This window comes from Crassostrea angulata, chromosome 7, assembly GCF_025612915.1.
Source record: "Crassostrea angulata isolate pt1a10 chromosome 7, ASM2561291v2, whole genome shotgun sequence".
In the NCBI taxonomy this organism is placed as follows: Eukaryota; Metazoa; Mollusca; class Bivalvia; order Ostreida; family Ostreidae; genus Magallana; species Magallana angulata.
In genome coordinates, this window is record NC_069117.1 from 58,806,515 (window position 1) to 58,824,334 (window position 17,820).

At 39.8% G+C, this 17,820-nt stretch overlaps 1 protein-coding gene across 1 annotated transcript in view; it reads right to left on the reverse strand.

Moving 5' to 3' along the window:
• LOC128156075 (uncharacterized) overlaps positions 1 to 17,820 on the reverse strand; it is an 85,635-nt gene that overhangs the window by 27,599 nt on the left and 40,216 nt on the right. Inside the window, exons 59-85 of the mRNA XM_052818065.1 lie at positions 17,643 to 17,758; positions 17,224 to 17,501; positions 16,922 to 17,013; positions 16,411 to 16,608; positions 15,830 to 16,186; positions 15,521 to 15,691; positions 15,128 to 15,410; positions 13,448 to 13,698; positions 13,009 to 13,146; positions 12,586 to 12,775; positions 12,025 to 12,206; positions 10,106 to 10,330; positions 9,383 to 9,720; positions 8,949 to 9,279; positions 8,625 to 8,777; positions 7,021 to 7,200; positions 6,514 to 6,735; positions 6,062 to 6,406; positions 5,816 to 5,941; positions 5,342 to 5,639; positions 5,066 to 5,216; positions 4,581 to 4,758; positions 4,315 to 4,437; positions 1,695 to 1,911; positions 1,215 to 1,393; positions 667 to 846; positions 251 to 423 (exon numbers count right to left, since the gene is read on the reverse strand). Coding sequence (XP_052674025.1) covers positions 251 to 423; positions 667 to 846; positions 1,215 to 1,393; positions 1,695 to 1,911; positions 4,315 to 4,437; positions 4,581 to 4,758; positions 5,066 to 5,216; positions 5,342 to 5,639; positions 5,816 to 5,941; positions 6,062 to 6,406; positions 6,514 to 6,735; positions 7,021 to 7,200; positions 8,625 to 8,777; positions 8,949 to 9,279; positions 9,383 to 9,720; positions 10,106 to 10,330; positions 12,025 to 12,206; positions 12,586 to 12,775; positions 13,009 to 13,146; positions 13,448 to 13,698; positions 15,128 to 15,410; positions 15,521 to 15,691; positions 15,830 to 16,186; positions 16,411 to 16,608; positions 16,922 to 17,013; positions 17,224 to 17,501; positions 17,643 to 17,758 — 5,675 coding nt within the window. The remainder of the gene's footprint in view (positions 1 to 250; positions 424 to 666; positions 847 to 1,214; positions 1,394 to 1,694; positions 1,912 to 4,314; positions 4,438 to 4,580; positions 4,759 to 5,065; positions 5,217 to 5,341; positions 5,640 to 5,815; positions 5,942 to 6,061; positions 6,407 to 6,513; positions 6,736 to 7,020; positions 7,201 to 8,624; positions 8,778 to 8,948; positions 9,280 to 9,382; positions 9,721 to 10,105; positions 10,331 to 12,024; positions 12,207 to 12,585; positions 12,776 to 13,008; positions 13,147 to 13,447; positions 13,699 to 15,127; positions 15,411 to 15,520; positions 15,692 to 15,829; positions 16,187 to 16,410; positions 16,609 to 16,921; positions 17,014 to 17,223; positions 17,502 to 17,642; positions 17,759 to 17,820) is intronic.

Below are 17,820 nucleotides of genomic sequence, written 5' to 3' on the forward strand. Positions count from 1 at the left end.
GTTGGGATTATGTAATTCAGAAGACGCAATGAAAACCACAACAGAATGTTAATTCCATAAAATCTATTAAATGCTGCATATCATACAATTTGGAAAAAGAAAATATTGGTACATGAATTTACAACACAATAATTTGTTGACAAATATAAATGCTGGGCCACAACTACGCACCCCTTGTGGTTGATTGTTGTTGATGTTTAAAGGCAACACCTGCAAAATACTAGCAGTCAGTTGCAAACCTAGCCCTTACCTGGTACGATCCCGATGGACAGGATTCTGGGGCAGACTTTCCTCCCACACAGAAGTACCCAGGTTGACAGCTGAAGTTTGCGGGGGTGGCGGAGACCTGACCGGCGGGGCAGTAGTACCCGGGGTCACAGGGACCAGTCACATCAGCCAGACCCTCACTTCCACAGTACATACCTGACAGGTAAAATATAATTAATTCACAGTGCTTGTTGCTTGTCTTTTCCAATAAGTTCATAATTCCACAAATTTTTTAAAGATCTTAAAATGGCTTATCAAATTCTATCATCTATGGCCCATAGGATCAAAATCCACAAAGCCAATTATTGAGTCTTAAACCACATGATTTATCACCATGAAAATGTAAGATTAAACAAGATTAATTTTCTAAGAAAAGAGACAACATCCTCTGATATTTACCAAGTTTACAGATCTTGCAGGCTGAGGCCACACTGCTGAGGATCATGTCCAGGTAGTAGCCCATTGGGCAGGCATTGGGGACACTGGTTCCTGTGGGGCAGTAGTGACCCAGGGGGCACCCACCACCCGTGGAGCCATCAGGAGGGTTGGCGAGAATGGTGCTACCATTGCAGTAGTAACCTACAAATAAAACAGGGGAGATAACTATATTGTACACAGTCTACCGATATCCTTGGGTTTGAATGTTCCTGGGTTCTTCTAACATTTATTTACAATAAAAAGGTTATTTGCCTGATGTCTCATAAACATCCATCTTTAAGTATTTTTAAATCATACCTTGAAATTCGCAATTTACAAATAATTATTGAATCATTTACATGCATAAACTAACAAGGAAAAAGTAATACATTTTCTTGTGCATAAAAAAGTTTTGATTTATAAATTGTTGCAATATTTAATACAAAATAGTTTAACAAAACCAAAATTTCACAAAAATCTGAAGTCAAATTGATTTGCTCCAAGACAATTTTACTAAGGACAGTTCAAACCTTGGGAGCAGTTTCCTGTGGGCTCGCTAAGTCGTTCCATGAAGCAATACTGCCCTGGGGGGCATTCAATGGCGGCGGGGCTTCCCTCAGGGCAGTACTGACCCCTCAGACATTTTCCGCCCTGTGTGGGATCGGTTGGCATGGTGCTAACAGAACCGCCAGTGCAGTAGTAACCAGCGCTGTAAACAAATCACAACCAATGCAGTTCGTATTTTTTCATTGACACTTACTTAATCCAGTGTTATTTTTGTAATTTTTTTAGTTATTCAGTTTAGTTTACTGACATCACAATGATGGCATACAGTCAAAATTAAATCGAATGACAAACAAAAGAATTTTATCACAAAAAGGCTATAGCATGCAAGGCAATTTTATACAATTTTTTATTATAAAAAAGATTTCCCACTATTTTGAATTAAAGATATAATTGCTTTTTAAAGAAAATGCCCACCCCAGTAAGATTTCCCCAATATCCCCTACCTGCAGTTGTTGGTGGGGCTGGACAGTCCGGTGGTCTGACAGTACGTCCCAGGGGTACAGCTTACACAGGCACTGGAGTTGGTCTGCATCTGGGCAGGGTTGAAAGTGCCAGCAGGGCAGGGATTCTCTGTGTCTGACTGGGTGCCCGCCGGGCAGTAGAAGCCTGAGGGGCAGGGCTTGTCACTGTAGTCTGTGGAGTTCACCAGGCAGTAGTACCCTAGAGGAAGGTATACACATTATATAGCATGGTAATCAATGAGTTACATCAATAAATGTAACTGTGAGAGTTTGGTATCTACAATTAATATACATGTATTACAGACCCTGAAACGTACTACTACATCACACGCTCGCTGCACGCTCGCTACACGCTCGCTAAACGGTTCACACGAAACGCTGAACGGTTTACACGAAACGCTGCACGCTTTGCCCGAAACGCTAAACGATTTATACGAAACGCTGAACGGTTTACACGAAACGATTCTCGCACGAAACGATTTGCTCGCTTTTCACACGCTTTGGACACGCTTTTGTCCTGATCGATTCGGGTCCTCTCGGATTTTTACCCTGACTCTGTTAGTAAGAATTAATTTTAAGAAAACACGAAATAATAGAAATACTGATATTAGAAACATATATGTACATAAGTATTGAATTGATTAATTAAATTAATCTGGTACTTATATTTAAAGCAAAAAATTATTTATTCACAGAATTAGCCAAAAATATTACTTCTATAATTATATTTATTGCTCAAAAGAAATATCCATGATTCTTATTTGTCCCGTAAATAATAAAAATTCCAGAGAAAAAAGTTACCGTAACACAATATTCAATACCAAAAATAAAATCCATATGAAACTAAAATCGATTTTTCAGTATTCGGCGGGATTCGTTTTTTCTTCTCACATTAATATTTTTATTGGTTTCAGAGAATACGATGTAAAAATACTGACTGTAAATAAACCTGTAATTATTTACATTGATAATTTGGTTTTTCAGTATTCGGCGGGATTTGTTTTTTCTTCTCACATTAATATTTTTATTGGTTTCAGAGAATACGATGTAAAAATGCTAACTGTAAATAAACCTGTAATTATTTACATTGATAATTTTGAATGTTATGTAAAATAAAATTAGTCACATAAGTTAGAAAAATGCTATAAAACAACCGATTAATTTTTTTTTATGTCGAATCATTCACGTAAATAAATGTTCCGTATATAACATCACAGAGAAAAATCAATGGATAAAACAATAAAGAAAGTTGTCATTACTATTTTGGATTTCGGAAAGAACAAAAAATAAAAAATGATTTAGATTTTTGTCTCGATATTCGTATACATAACCGGCGCCCCGCATGACGGCGTACAATATATCTATCATAATCTATTTGAATTAAGTACATGTATCATGCATTTAGATTCCCATAATAATTAATTGCATGTGTACATTTTAGGAACATTTCAGTTTGTGAATTACTTGTTGTTTTCCGTTATCAGTGTTTAAATAATTAAAATAATAACTTGAAGAAATATTTTTAATCGGGATTCAGAAGAATTTACTTCCCGCATTTCATAGAAATGAACAGAATATTTTCTTTCTATGTTAACATTTCATCGTGTTAAAATTAATGTTAAATAATCTATCATTGAAATTGTGTGCATCATCAAATACCGATTCCGACTACCTTGAAGTCATTAAATTTCTATTGGCTATTGACAAAAAAAGAGACGTGTGACCATCCAATGAAAACGAATACACAGAGTTTGATTGACAGGTTCAGCCAGGTGCAGGTCTTACCCGATGTCCGAGGTTATGTGTACTGGTTGTACACAGCCGAATAGTCTCTATAACTAGTCTTCTTTCAATGTGCGTACTTTTCTTTTGTTTGTTAAAAATTAATTCAATTTTGTAAAAAGATAAGTATATTATTTCTTATAGATTTTTTTCACGGGAATATCTCAAAGGAGTTTTGCCAATCAGTTTAAAGTAATGTTTAACATGAGCGCTATTTTGAAACAATTAAATTGTCAGAGAGTTCCGAATGAAATCTAATGAACGTTTCACACGGTTCTCGCACGCTTTGCTCGAAACGATTTACACGCTTTGCCCGAAACGCTGCACGCTTTGCCCGAAACGCTAAACGGTTTACACGAAACGCTTCACGATTCACACGAAACGCTAAACGGTTTACACGAAACGCTAAACGGTTTACACGAAACGTTTCTCGCACGAAAGTCGCACGCTTTTTTGGTGTAGTAGTACGTTTCAGGGTCTGTACTATGGTTTCATTAATATTCAAGGGTATCAATTTTCGTGGATAAAGTAATCATCACAGTTTCAAGGATACGTAAATTCGTGGCCAACGACCCTATCAATACAAAATGTTAATAGAAATTGCACTTTAGTGAACATTTAATTTCATGGATCAACTTAACAATGAAATCCACGAAAATTGGTATTCAATGAATATTGATGAAACCACAGTAAGTACATGTAGTTTATAGTTAGAAACTTCTTTTAGACCAGAGAAAATAATTTTACCATTAATTTATCTATAGAAGAGATATCATAAACGAAAGAGAAAGAGGTATTTTCAAAAATGTTCTTTGCTTACCAGCAGGACAAGTTTTACACACACTCTGTCCGATCTCATTCTGATAAGTCCCAGAGGGGCATTCCACTGGGAGCTCGCTTCCCAGAGGGCAATGGTATCCCATGGGGCATATGTCTCCATAGCCTGTCAAAACATGCGGCAATACTTAGTTGATTCATTTTATGTACATCTGAACAAAATATTATTCAGAAAGGATATTTTACATACACATAATACAACCTGTTGAGTTTACACATAAAAATTGTTTCCATCAAATATAAACACACCTGTATGGCCTCCTAACAGATTACAGGTATTGTTGGCCGTGAAGTTGGCCGCATTGTCGGGGTTGGACCGGTCCACTCCAGACTGACAGTAGTAGCCAGGGTCACATGGTCCAGTCATATTAATGGCGCCCTCTATCGAGCAGTAATAGCCGCCGTCACAATCCTTGCACTGAGTAACCTGTCAACAAACAGAACTTATCTCTTATACAGGTGTGAAATCTCTTACACAGGTGTGACATCTTTTAAAACAATCTCTAGCACAGGTGTTACTCTCTAACACAGTAGTAACATTTCTAAAACATGTACACAGGTAATATGTCGAGTCCAAATTGTCTCATGAAATAAATTTCATATACTGTATTCATGCACACAGTGAAAAAAAAAATAGCTATATATAGTGTATTTATTATTAACTTGGTTCTAATACCACCAGTATAATGGGTATCACTGACCCTGTTTCAGACAACCAGAAAGTCTTGATTTACCTGGAACAGGTTAGTCTGCTGACTGTAAGTTCCCTTGGGACACGGCTTCCAGTCCAGTCCAGTTCCACTCGGACAGTAGTATCCGGCCGGACAGTCAAAGTGACCGGAGGTTGGAATTCCAGCAGTCACATTCTCGGGCAGGCAGTAGAATCTGGGACAACGATATAGAATTATTTTAAAATGTCATCGTTTCCTCATGCCTTAAATTTGTTTATTCACATATTCATCTAAATTCATCTAAAATAAGTATAGATTACTTAACAATCTTCATCTTACCCATTGGGACAGATGTTGCATTGCCACTGTCCAGTCTGGTTGGTGAAATATCCAGGGGCACAGGACCTGGGCTGGTCACTGCCCTCTGGGCACACCAGGCCAATGGGACAAATAACTGCCATACTGTTAGTGGAGCCTGTGGGGCAGTAATAGCCCTGGGTACAGTTCCCTTCCTCTGCGGTCAGGCCAGCCTGCTGGCAGTAATACCCAGCTGTACAGTTTGTGCACTGTCCTGAAGCTGTGAGCCCAGTTGTATTGGAAAATGTGCCCGAGGGACATTTGAAAGGGGTGTGGGTACCTGAAGCATTCAACAATGATAATGAGTGTACATGTACATATAAAACAAACTATTACATGCATTATACTTTAAATTCACACCTTAATAATTTCTAAGTGGTTATAAAAATGATATTATAATATATTTTCTTTTATTTTACATTAACATTTCAGTTTCTCTGTTGATCAACTGCTTACCCTCTGGGCAGTATTTGCCTGCTGGGCAGATTGCAGGGGCAATGTTGTCGGATCCTGTCACACAGTAGAAGCCCGGGGAGCACAGTCCTACTGGAGCTGTCAATCCTGTGGTGTCACAGTACCAGCCTACATAAATAATTAGTACATGTATACTTCAGTATTACTGGTCAATACACACCTGTCCAGGAATTTTAAACAAACAATTTGAAAATACAGCTTTCACTGATAAGGAACCAGAAAGATTACCCATGGTACAAGGAGTACAGTCTGTTGTATTCATAAGTCTTGTCGTGTTGGAGTACGTTCCCGCTGGGCATTTGGTTGGCTCAGTTGACTGCTCTGGACAATAGTGGCCCACCGGGCATTCATAGGCATCAGAGTTCTGCATGGGGGCTGCCGTTTTGGCCCCTGTCCTACAGTAGTAGCCCGCTCCACATGGTAGGTAGGGGTTGACGGTAGCGGCTGGGCAGTAATATCCTCCCAGGCAAGGGAAGCATTCGGACTCTGCCCTCAGACCAGTGTCATTGTTGTATGTACCGCTGGGACAGGGGAATTCTGTGGACACCTTAGTGCCATTCAAACAGTAGTGGCCTGAAAATGAACACAATTTGAAACATGTATATTGTAAGTTTCCACACTTCTTTGATAAAATTTTCATTGTCTCGCTAAACATGTCATATTAAAGGTCAATCTCCTACCCTCAGGACAGACATAGGTGGTGTAGTTAGTGATAGGTCCCATGGAGTCATCGCAATAGAAGCCCGCTGGGCACTCTTTACATGTGGCCTGTCTTACTTCGTCCTGGTAGAAGCCTGCGCTACACAGCTGGTAATTACTTGATCCTGTGGGACACATGTATCCGGCGGGACACTCATAGGAACTGGGGTTCCGAACAGTCTGTCCAGTGGGGCAGTAGTAACCTGCAAGAAGTACAAGATTTAAAACAGTTACTGTAAAACTTCACAATAAAGAGTACTTAACTTTCCCCCTCAACTTATCACAGTAATGGTAATTACAATTTTTAACAATATAGGAACCGACAAATTAAATGTTTATATCTTACTTGTACATGAACATTTAAATGTATTGGCAAACAAAAAACCAGCACAAGAAAGTTCAAATAATGTAAGGTGTATCTATTGAAGATTCTGATTGATAGAGAATAAGATAGATTTGATTTAGTGAAGGTATTATCAGTCACTGACCTGCATCACACTGGCCGTCCACTGCACTGAGTCCACTCCCATTACAGTATGAGCCAGAGGTACATGATATACAGTAGGACAGATTCTGGGCGCTGTAGCTAGGCTGGAAGAACCCTGGGGGGCAGGGCTCCGGGGTGAAGCTTCCCTCCAGACAGTAATGACCGGGGGGACACCTGTCTCCTGTTTAAGTAGAAGTTAACAAAAGTACATATGAAAACCTTATCCAATGTTCACTAGAATTATCACTTGTCAACAAAAGTGACACATAAAAATCATATACAATATTACCTAACTTTGGCAATATATTGACAGTTATTCGTATACGCTTGAAAAACAGACTATAATTATGTAACAGTACTTTATTATTAGTTATTACTGAAGATAATACTTCATGAATACATGGAATTTCTCTTAATCTCTAAGACCCTTTATTGCAAGTCCCTTTTATATATCTGGACACTTACCTCCTGTGTCATGATGTTGTATATATCTGGACACTTACCTCCTGTGCCATGATGTTGTATATATCTGGACACTTCCCCCCTGTGTCATGATGTTGTATATATCTGGACACTTACCTCCTGTGCCATGATGTTGTATATATCTGGACACTTACCTCCTGTGTCATGATGTTGTATATATCTGGACACTTACCTCCTGTGTCATGATGTTGTATATATCTGGACACTTCCCCCCTGTGTCATGATGTTGTATATATCTGGACACTTACCTCCTGTGTCATGATGTTGTATATATCTGGACACTTACCCCCTGTGTCATGATGTTGTATATATCTGGACACTTACCCCCTGTGTCATGATGTTATATATATCTGCACACTTACCCCCTGTGTCATGATGTTGTATATATCTGGACATTTAACCCCTGTGTCATGATGTTATATATATCTGGACACTTACCTCCTGTGTCATGATGTTGTATATATCTGGACACTTACCTCCTGTGTCATGATGTTGTATATATCTGGACACTTACCTCCTGTGTCATGATGTTGTATATATCTGGACACTTACCTCCTGTGTCATGATGTTGTATATATCTGGACACTTACCCCCTGTGTCATGATGTTGTATATATCTGGATACTTACCCCCTGTGTCATGATGTTGTATATATCTGGACACTTACCTCCTGTGTCATGATGTTGTATATATCTGGACACTTACCCCCTGTGTCATGATGTTGTATATATCTGGACACTTACCCCCTGTGCCATGATGTTGTATATATCTGGACACTTACCTCCTGTGCCATGATGTTGTATATATCTGGACACTTACCTCCTGTGTCATGATGTTGTATATATCTGGACACTTACCTCCTGTGTCATGATGTTGTATATATCTGGACACTTACCCCCTGTGTCATGATGTTGTATGTATCTTGATACTTACCCCCTGTGTCATGATGTTGTATATATCTGGACACTTACCCCCTGTGTCATGATGTTGTATGTATCTTGATACTTACCCCCTGTGTCATGATGTTGTATATATCTGGACATTTAACCCCTGTGTCATGATGTTGTACATATCTTGACATTTAACCCCTGTGTCATGATGTTGTATATATCTGGACACTTACCCCCTGTGCCAGTAGGTGTGGCGGTGGTGGAGTTGGTGGTGCAGTAGTAGCCACTGGAACAGTTACCCCGCGGTGCTGACATCATGTTGACATCACAGTACTGACCAGGGTCACAGCCTGTGGGGGCAGAGCTTCCTCGGGGACAGTACTGGCCTGTCAACAAAAACAAGATGTATAAAAAGCCTATATATAACTAATCTAATTGCAATGTAACAAAACTTTGTAAATTTTCATAACAAAATCTTTTTCATTTTTTGGGGATATTTTAATCCTCATTCATGAATACTAAAAGACAAAGGAGCATCTCCAGGTAAGAGACCTTACCTGCCACACACATCCCTCCCTCAGGTGTAGTTGGTTGAGCCAGGTAAGATTGTAGGGTACAGTACCAGCCAGGGTCGCACTGATCTGTGGGGGTGCTGAGGCCCGGGAACCCACAGTAGTACCCCGGGGTACAAGGGGAACAAGCAGAGTCGTTAGCCTGACCAGTGTGGTTGTTGAAGGTACCCCTGGGGCAGGGGTACTGGGTGTCAGACTGAGTGCCCGCCAGGCAGTAGTAGCCCGCTGGGCAGGGCTTGTCAGTATAGGTCGTGCTGTTTGCTGTGCAGTAATATCCAGCGGGGCAAGATGTACAGGAGGCCTGGTTTGTCTGGTCCTACAAATAATTCAATGAATAAATAAAATGAATTCAAAAACATTTCTCAGTGATAGTTACATGTGACTGATATTGTACCCTTAAATTTGGAACGACTCCTTACCTGACAGGTTCCAGCAGGACAGCCCTGTGGCACCACTGTACTTCCAGGGCACATGTATCCCTGAGGACATATTCCCCCAACTCCTGTGTGGTTCCCGGTGGGGGTAGGGGTATTGACACCCTCTGTGCAGTAGTACCCTGGGCTGCAGTCTCCCGCCGGGGCTGTCAGATTGGTGACGTCGCAGTATTTACCTCCGGTACATTGTAGACAGAAGCTGGCATCGGTTAGTCCCAGCTGGTCACTGTAAGTACCGGCGGGACAGGCCGACTCATTTTTACCTGTACCTGCTGGGCAGTAGAATCCTTTGGAACAGAGGCGGTACCCAGAGCTTGAGTTACCTGAAATAAGGAAATAAAAGCTTGGTCGAAAGGAATAGTTGTGTCAAAGGTTAACTCTTTCCAGCCAGTTAATAAATATAATAGTATCATAAAAATCATCTTCTCTACAGGTTTGAACAAGTACATGTATAAAAGATTCAAACTTAGATACTGTAAATGTAATACATTTTGTCATGTTTTCTATTTTTGCACTTTTGGGGTAAAGCAGCTTCCACTAATACAGGTCATGGCTATATGGCACACATATATAAGTATTTAAACAAGGACATTAAGAAATGCACATTAATCAAATCTTAACTAACCTGTTGAAAAAGCAGTTCCCACAAATATCGTAGACAACATAATTAACTCACATCGTAAACACCTAATGAAGGTGTGACCCTACCTTGAATGACTTCCTCAGGTACACAGTAGAATCCAGCTGGACAGGTGAGACAGGTGTCTTGTTGAGTCAGGTTGGTAAAGGTGCCAGGTATGCAGGGTACAGGCGACCCTGATCCTGCTGGACAGTGGAGACCAATGGGGCAGGGTGTGGCCACAGGGTTAGGGACGTCATCACCCCCGGGGCAGTAAAATCCTGGGTCACAGTCCGCCACAACAGATGTCAAGCCTAGAAAAACAAAAACAATAATTGACTGGTCTATAGAATTATCTTCAAACTTACAAAATTTACTTCATAAATCATACTTGACATCTTTGGACGGTAAAATCACTTGCAATCTGTTACAGCGAATTACAGAATACCAGTAGAGTTTTCAATAGCTTGTTGGATTGCTCAATAGGGTATTCAATTTGGTCAGCAAGGTATCACATTAGGTTTAAATCTAGGTCATGTGATTACTCAGGTATGACAGCGATAAAGTGAGTTAATCTAGTAAACATTTGCACATTTTGGCCTTTTTTGTTTCTCCCTGTTATCCTACATTACTGCTATAAAAGTCTGAACTAATTAAGCAGTCACAACACAAAAATACTCTTAGTGCTGTATGTTGCACCAGGAGTTGGGGAACCAAAATGTCTAATGATTTTTTGCAGGAAAAAAATATCTCCCTAATTCTTAAGGTTATGCTTTTCTCTTTTGTTTTTTTCTTCAGAAATGTCTTTTGAATTACATTTTTTGAAAAACAAAATTCAAATTACTCCAAGCAGAATTGATGCTCTATAGAATCCAGTGCTGTCCAGGTGAACATTCTTTGTAATAGTCTATTAATAGAATAGCTAACAATAGGAGAGAGTGTTCTAGAGGTTTTCTTTGTGCCAAATGAATGGGTTGAGTGCAAAATAACAATCTACACTTGGGTAACCACAGGACCTAGATTTAAACCTGATGTGATACCTTGCTGACCAAATTGAATACCCTATTGAGCAATCCAACAAGCTATTGAAAACTCTACCGGTATTCTGTAATTCGCTGTAAGATTGTTGATTTATTGTCACATTATAATTATTCATGTGTAGTTAAAATTCATCAAACTGTTTGTTTGGGTGTAAAAAAAATAACTATAAAATGGCAGTAACTTTATAAAACTTATTAAAGATGACTCTGAGTTTGCTAATGCAACTTCAACTGAAATGATGATCTGAAAGGAAATCTCTTTCTCCCATTCTCCCTTAGATATTTACCTGTTTTGTCTGTATCATTGCAGTATTAGATATTTACCTGTATCATTGCAATATTAGATATTTACCTGTATCGTTGCAGTATTAGATATTTACCTGTATCGTTGCAGTATTAGATTTTTACCTGTATCGTTGCAGTATTAGATATTTACCTGTATCGTTGCAGCATTAGATATTTACCTGTATCGTTGCAGCATTAGATATTAACCTGTATCATTGCAGTATTAGATATTTACCTGTATCGTTGCAGCATTAGATATTTACCTGTATCGTTGCAGTATTAGATATTTACCTGTATCGTTGCAGTATTAGACATTTACCTGTATCGTTGCAGTATTAGACATTTACCTGTACCGTTGCAGTATTAGATATTTACTTGTATCGTTGCAGTATTAGACATTTCCCTGTACCGTTGCAGTATTAGATATTTACCTGTATCGTTGCAGTATTAGACATTTACCTGTATAGTTGCAGTATTAGATATTTACCTGTATCGTTGCAATATTAGATATTTACCTGTATCGTTGCAGTATTAGACATTTACCTGTATAGTTGCAGTATTAGATATTTACCTGTATCGTTGCAATATTAGATATTTACCTGTATCGTTGCAGTATTAAACATTTACCTGTATCGTTGCAGTATTAGACATTTACCTGTATTGTTGCAGTATTAGATATTTACCTGTATCGTTGCAGTATTTGCCAGGATCACATGCTGTACACTGCGTTTCATTGGCCAGTCCCTGGGTGTTAGAGTAGGTTCCTCGGGGACAGGGTGTTGGGTTTCCTGACCCCTGGGGACAGTAACTTCCGGCAGTACAGATGGCTTCCTGAGAGCTGTTAGACTGGAGCACACAGTAATATCTAAAAGTCAAGAAATAAATCCATATAAAACTGGTTTTTACTAATCATTTTTAAGTAGAAAAACCATTAGCTTAAAAATATTTCTCTTCCCTGGAAGGAATAGAACATGTCAGTACCCTGAAATGTGAAGAATTGCTGTTGTAAAATACTGATAGCATAAGCCTTAAAACAAGAAACAGAGGTTTCCTTTACATAGAACTGACCAATGGAATCATAATGACAGAACCATATAAAAGAGGTTGCATTGCCTTACATAGAATAGACCAATAGATAATGACTGATTCTCATCATATAACAGAGGTTGTGTCGCCTTCAACAGAATAGACCAATAGATAAGTAATGACAGAAACAATACCTGTTAATATGTAAGTACACCTACCCTGCATCACAGAGGCCACTGGGGGCGGTCATTGCTGTCTGCTCACAGTAGCTGCCCGCGAGACACAGGACACAGTCCAGCTCAGCCTGCAGACCAGTGGAGTTACTGTACATCCCCTTGGGGCAAGGCACGGGGTTAGTGGTCCCTACTGGACAGTAATAGCCCTCTGGACAAATATTGGCATCCGTTCCTGAGAAATCAATGGAATTTAAGTTTTAATTATCAGTTAGATGTGGTACATAATTAGGATATCAAATCCTTAATAAGTTTAAAATTGTTAACATTTATCTTATACAGGCGTGTTGATGTTTTTGCATTGTATTAATTTGTGGTTGTTGATGACGGTTGTTTTTTTATTTGTCTCATATAGTGTTGAATTCATTGTGTACTACATAACATTAGTGAGGCTTTTATCTAATTTACCTTGCACAGGTGTTGAGATGTTGGCGTACTGTTTACAGTAGAATCCAGAGTCACACTGGCTGACCGGGGTAACCATCCCTGGGGTGGGGCAGTAGTACCCTCCAGAGCAGGGCGAGCACAGACTGGCATCAGTTAGTCCTTGTAAAGAAATAAATGAGAGAATTCTTTCACTGAATAATTTCAGGAAGTTGACACATATACATGTACTAGATGTCTATCTTTTTTATTTTGGAAAAAAAATTCATCACTTTAACAGCTATTAAAAGGGGGCATGGTGCAGTGTTTCACAAGTTTGCTTTAGATTTAACATTACTTTCAATTTCTCAAAATACATACCGGTAGTCCTATTTATTATTTGCTACAGATTCAATTTACTGTGATACAAGATAACATAACTTTCATTAAAGTTTAGGTGTATCATCACTCCAGTAATATCTACCTGTCAGGTTGTTGAAGGTTCCGACGGGACAGGGGAACTCATTGTTGTATCTGGTCCCCGAGGGACAGAAGTATCCCATGGGACAGATTGTGGTGGAGTTGTCCAGGACAACGATGGACACTGTGTTGTCACAGAAGTAGCCGGCCGGACACACCTTACAGGTGCTCTGTGTCACCTGGTCCTGGTAGGTACCATTCTCGCAGCGGACAGGCGAGTCCATTCCTCCAGGGCAGTAGTGACCCACAGGGCAACTAATGCAGAGAAAAAAATTAACTTATGGCTACAGGAGAGAAATATCATGACTTTAAATTTCTCATGATTTAATTGTAGCAAACCTAATTACCGGTAACCTTATGATACCGTATTTTTCGGGGCATATGTCGATGTGGGGCATAGGCCGAATTGCTAATTTTTAGACAAAATTCAAGAAAAATCCTTAAACTAGCCTAATTGGGGGATAAGCCGATTTTCAATCGATGATTACTAAAGTGAAAGTATGACCGCTGATTAAGAAAGTCACCGTATTAAGTATATACTTTCAGAATATCGATGTAGAAAGTCAAAAGAGTAATTAAAGTTATCATATTAGCTTAACATATATATCTCAAGCAATTTTTAAAAATTAATCTGTGTTTTGTGGCTGTTTGGTCTCTTCCGTATTCGTCGGTGTATCGTTGTGTATCGTAATTTTACATAGTGTAAATTTTAATTGCAACACCAACCTCCGTGGTTCTGTCTGGTAGAACTAAGTATAATATTTTACCAAACCTTTTATATTTTATTAATACCTTATTGCTAAATCTCATTTAATCAAGTTATACTTTGAAAGCTACTTGTAAATACGGGGTATGGCGTCCATTAGCTAAACACGTGGTTTCATATTCAAATAGAGTTATCCCCCGTAATCGCTATGAATGAGAAAACGAAATACCAAACATAAAATATTTAATTTGTGTTCTTTCCATTAATTAATTAAATAGTGACTTGTCGTTATGCAGAGAAGTTGTAATATTAAAAACACAGTTAATGCAATGAAGTGTAACGGTGTACACTAGGCTACGTGCCCCCAGGCTGTGTTTTAGTCACGGGTTTCACACCTTTGTATATACACACGACACCAGAATACCGTTATTACATCCAACAGAAAATTAATTGTAAAAACACATAGCATTTGATTTATTCTACACCTAAGACCAGTGATTCCTACGAACGCAGACATGAAGAATTCACCAAAATTCCGTCATATTACATTCTACCCGGTTTCGTTTTCTTTTTTACTACGCAATAATAGTTTCCAGGGTTCATACACGAATATGGGAAAAAATTCTTTTGATTGGGATTGTAAAGAAATACCTTGTTCAGTACTGTACATTTTATTACTCACGATGTCATTACAAAAATTATCAACGGGACAACTATCGAACAATACTTCAAACGGATGAAAAAAAAACAACCCTCATAATAAATTGCTACAACAGTACAACGGATAAAAACAGTGGATTTTATATTTTACTGTTAAATTTTTTTAACTTTGAGTCTAAGAATAGCCGATCCTGGGGGATAGGCCGGGGCTCGCTCATCGGAGGAAAAAAACACCGGCCTATGCCCCGAAAAATACGGTACATATTGACAAATAATAATCAAAAATAAAACTGCCCAAGTGGAGTAACTATGACCTACTTGTATGCTGGGGGAGTGGCTGAACTTTGACCCTGAGGGCAGTAGTATCCGGAGCTACAGTTCCCGGCTGGAAGTTCTATCCCACTTCCTGGACAGTACAGACCACCTGTGCAGTTCTTACAGTCCGTCAACTCATCCTGTCCTGTCACATCCAGGTAGTAGCCCATGGGGCAAGGCTGGTACAGAGAGCTGCCCAAGGGACAGTAGTGGCCCACAGGGCAGATGTTACCTGTGGTGTTGTCAGTGGGGGTAGGAGTGTCGGCTTGGAGTATGCAGTAGTAACCTGTAAAACAAACATACAAACTAATAATTTCCATTTTGATTTAGACAAAATACAAAATAATCCATTGCAAGCTTATGACCTATATCTCTGTTCTATAACTATTCACTGACCAGCTGTACAGTTTCCTGTAGGTGTGCTGAGACCCACTGTCTGGCAGTAACTCCCTGGGTCACATGGGCTGGGCTGGTAAGAACCCTCTGGGCAATAGAACCCGGTTTGACATTGCCCACCCCCTGGGCTACTGGGCATGGATGAACTGGAATTACTGGTGCAGTAGTATCCTGTTGTACAGAACAAATTGCATGCCATAACTGCTTATAAGGTTTATAAGTTTTCATAAAACCATTAAATTGTTATAGAATCAATATACTGAAAGTTCTTTATTTGAATAAAAACAATTTTATTTCATATATGTGTACCTGGACTGCATTTTCCTGTGGGTGTACTAAGTCCAGGTGTGGCACAATACTCTCCCCCTGGACAGGGCAGGCAGTCAGACAGAGTGGTGGCCATGGTCAGATTGTAGAAGGTGCCTGCTGGGCAAGGGTACTGAGTGGCTGAGGTGGTGCCTGCTGGACAGTAGTAGCCTGGGTCACAGGGTGTGGCCTGGTAGTTGTCTGCTCCCAGGAGGCAGTAGTAGCCCGCTGGGCACTGGTGACAAGTGGACAGTCCGGTCACATTGCTGAAGGCTCCAGCTTCACAGGGGATGGGCGTGGTGGTGCCAGTGGGACAATAGTGACCCACAGGACATATTCCACCCATACCTGTCTCATTTCCTGTAAAAGTATCCAGTTTTAATATAAAATACTGTACTTTTGACACTGGTTGATCATAACTTTATGTCAATAACAAGATTCACAAGGTAGAACAATTAAATTTTTTAATACAAAACCCAAATGAAAATATTTGAGTTATTAAATAATTAATGATTTATCTTCAACACTTTGACAATATGAGATTGAGTGGGTTGTCTTTTTCAGTGATGGAGTATCAGACTGACCTGCCGCTACACAAGCTCCTCCCACCAGCGTCCTGTTCCCGCCGGTCGGGTCGTTTCTGTCCACACCGTACTCACAGTAGTACCCCGCCAGACACTGGCCTGTGGGTGAGGAGGCCCCCAGTTGGTCACAGTACATCCCCCCGGGGCAAGGTTTACACTGGCTCTCCTGGGACAGTCCTGTCTCATTGTTGTAGGTCCCTGAATAAGATACAGTAACTCAGCATGTTGTTTACAAACAAAGGCTAAACTGTTCCACTTGGTCAAATATTAGACCCAACTCACCATACCTAAAATCTTTAAATCCTTGACCCAATTTCTCCTCCGTAAAGTAGATACATGTATTGTCTTTAAATATAAGTACCTTTCAACAAATCAAGTATACAACAAAGCTGTAGACTCATCTTACCTTTTCCCTACCCGATGTTAGTCTGGAAACAAAGCCTCCAAAGCCCTAACTAGCACCTAGTAACACCTCTACTTACAACACAACAAATGATTGGTTTGCACTTACCAACTGGGCACTGTTTCCAGTCAAATCCTGTTCCAAGCGGACAGAAGTGACCCTCAGGACAGAGAGTGACCAGGTTCCCACTCACACAGTACCTGTAGAAACAAATGATAATAACAGTGTTACATTTAGAAACTGGGTATAGTCAAGCAAAGCAACATGTTTCCAAGCAGTAACAATTACTTAAAAAAAAAGTCATATCCAAAAGGGAACAGATAAATATTGAGACAGGAACAATTGATTTTATAAACGTTCTGATCCTAGGTAACATCAGTACTTGTATATGTATGTGGGTGGTCACTCACCATCCTTCCGGACAGTCGTAGCACTGGGATCCCATGGTGTGGTTCATGTAGGTTCCGTTGGCACAGGGTATGGGTTGTGAGGAGTTGATAGGACAGTAATGTCCTACAGTGCAGGGATAGTCGGAGGGGCGGGAGGAGTTCTGGCCCGAGGGGCAGTAATAGCCCGCCTCGCAGGGCCCAGTCGTGGCGTTCAGGCCCTCTGTCTCACAATACTGGCCCTCAGTGCAGGGCGTACACTGATCAGAACTATTCAGCCCGGTGTATGGATTAAATGTACCCTGGAAGACAGGCTCGTATAGATATCATACTTAATATGGCCTTCAGTATTTGGCTAAAGAACTATTTTTACCATTAAGAACAAATCTACATTATTTTATCTATTGAGTTGGAAGAATGGCTGACAACATGCTTTGACGTACCTCTGGGCATTTATTTGGTACAGCTGTTCCAACAGGACAGAAGTGGCCTGACGTACAAATCGTTTTCTGTATTGAATCCGATCCTTCCTCACAGTAGTACCCTGCTGCACACAGACCTACAGATGGACATAAAGGCAATGTTAATAAATGCCCTACAGACAAGTTATAAATCAACCTA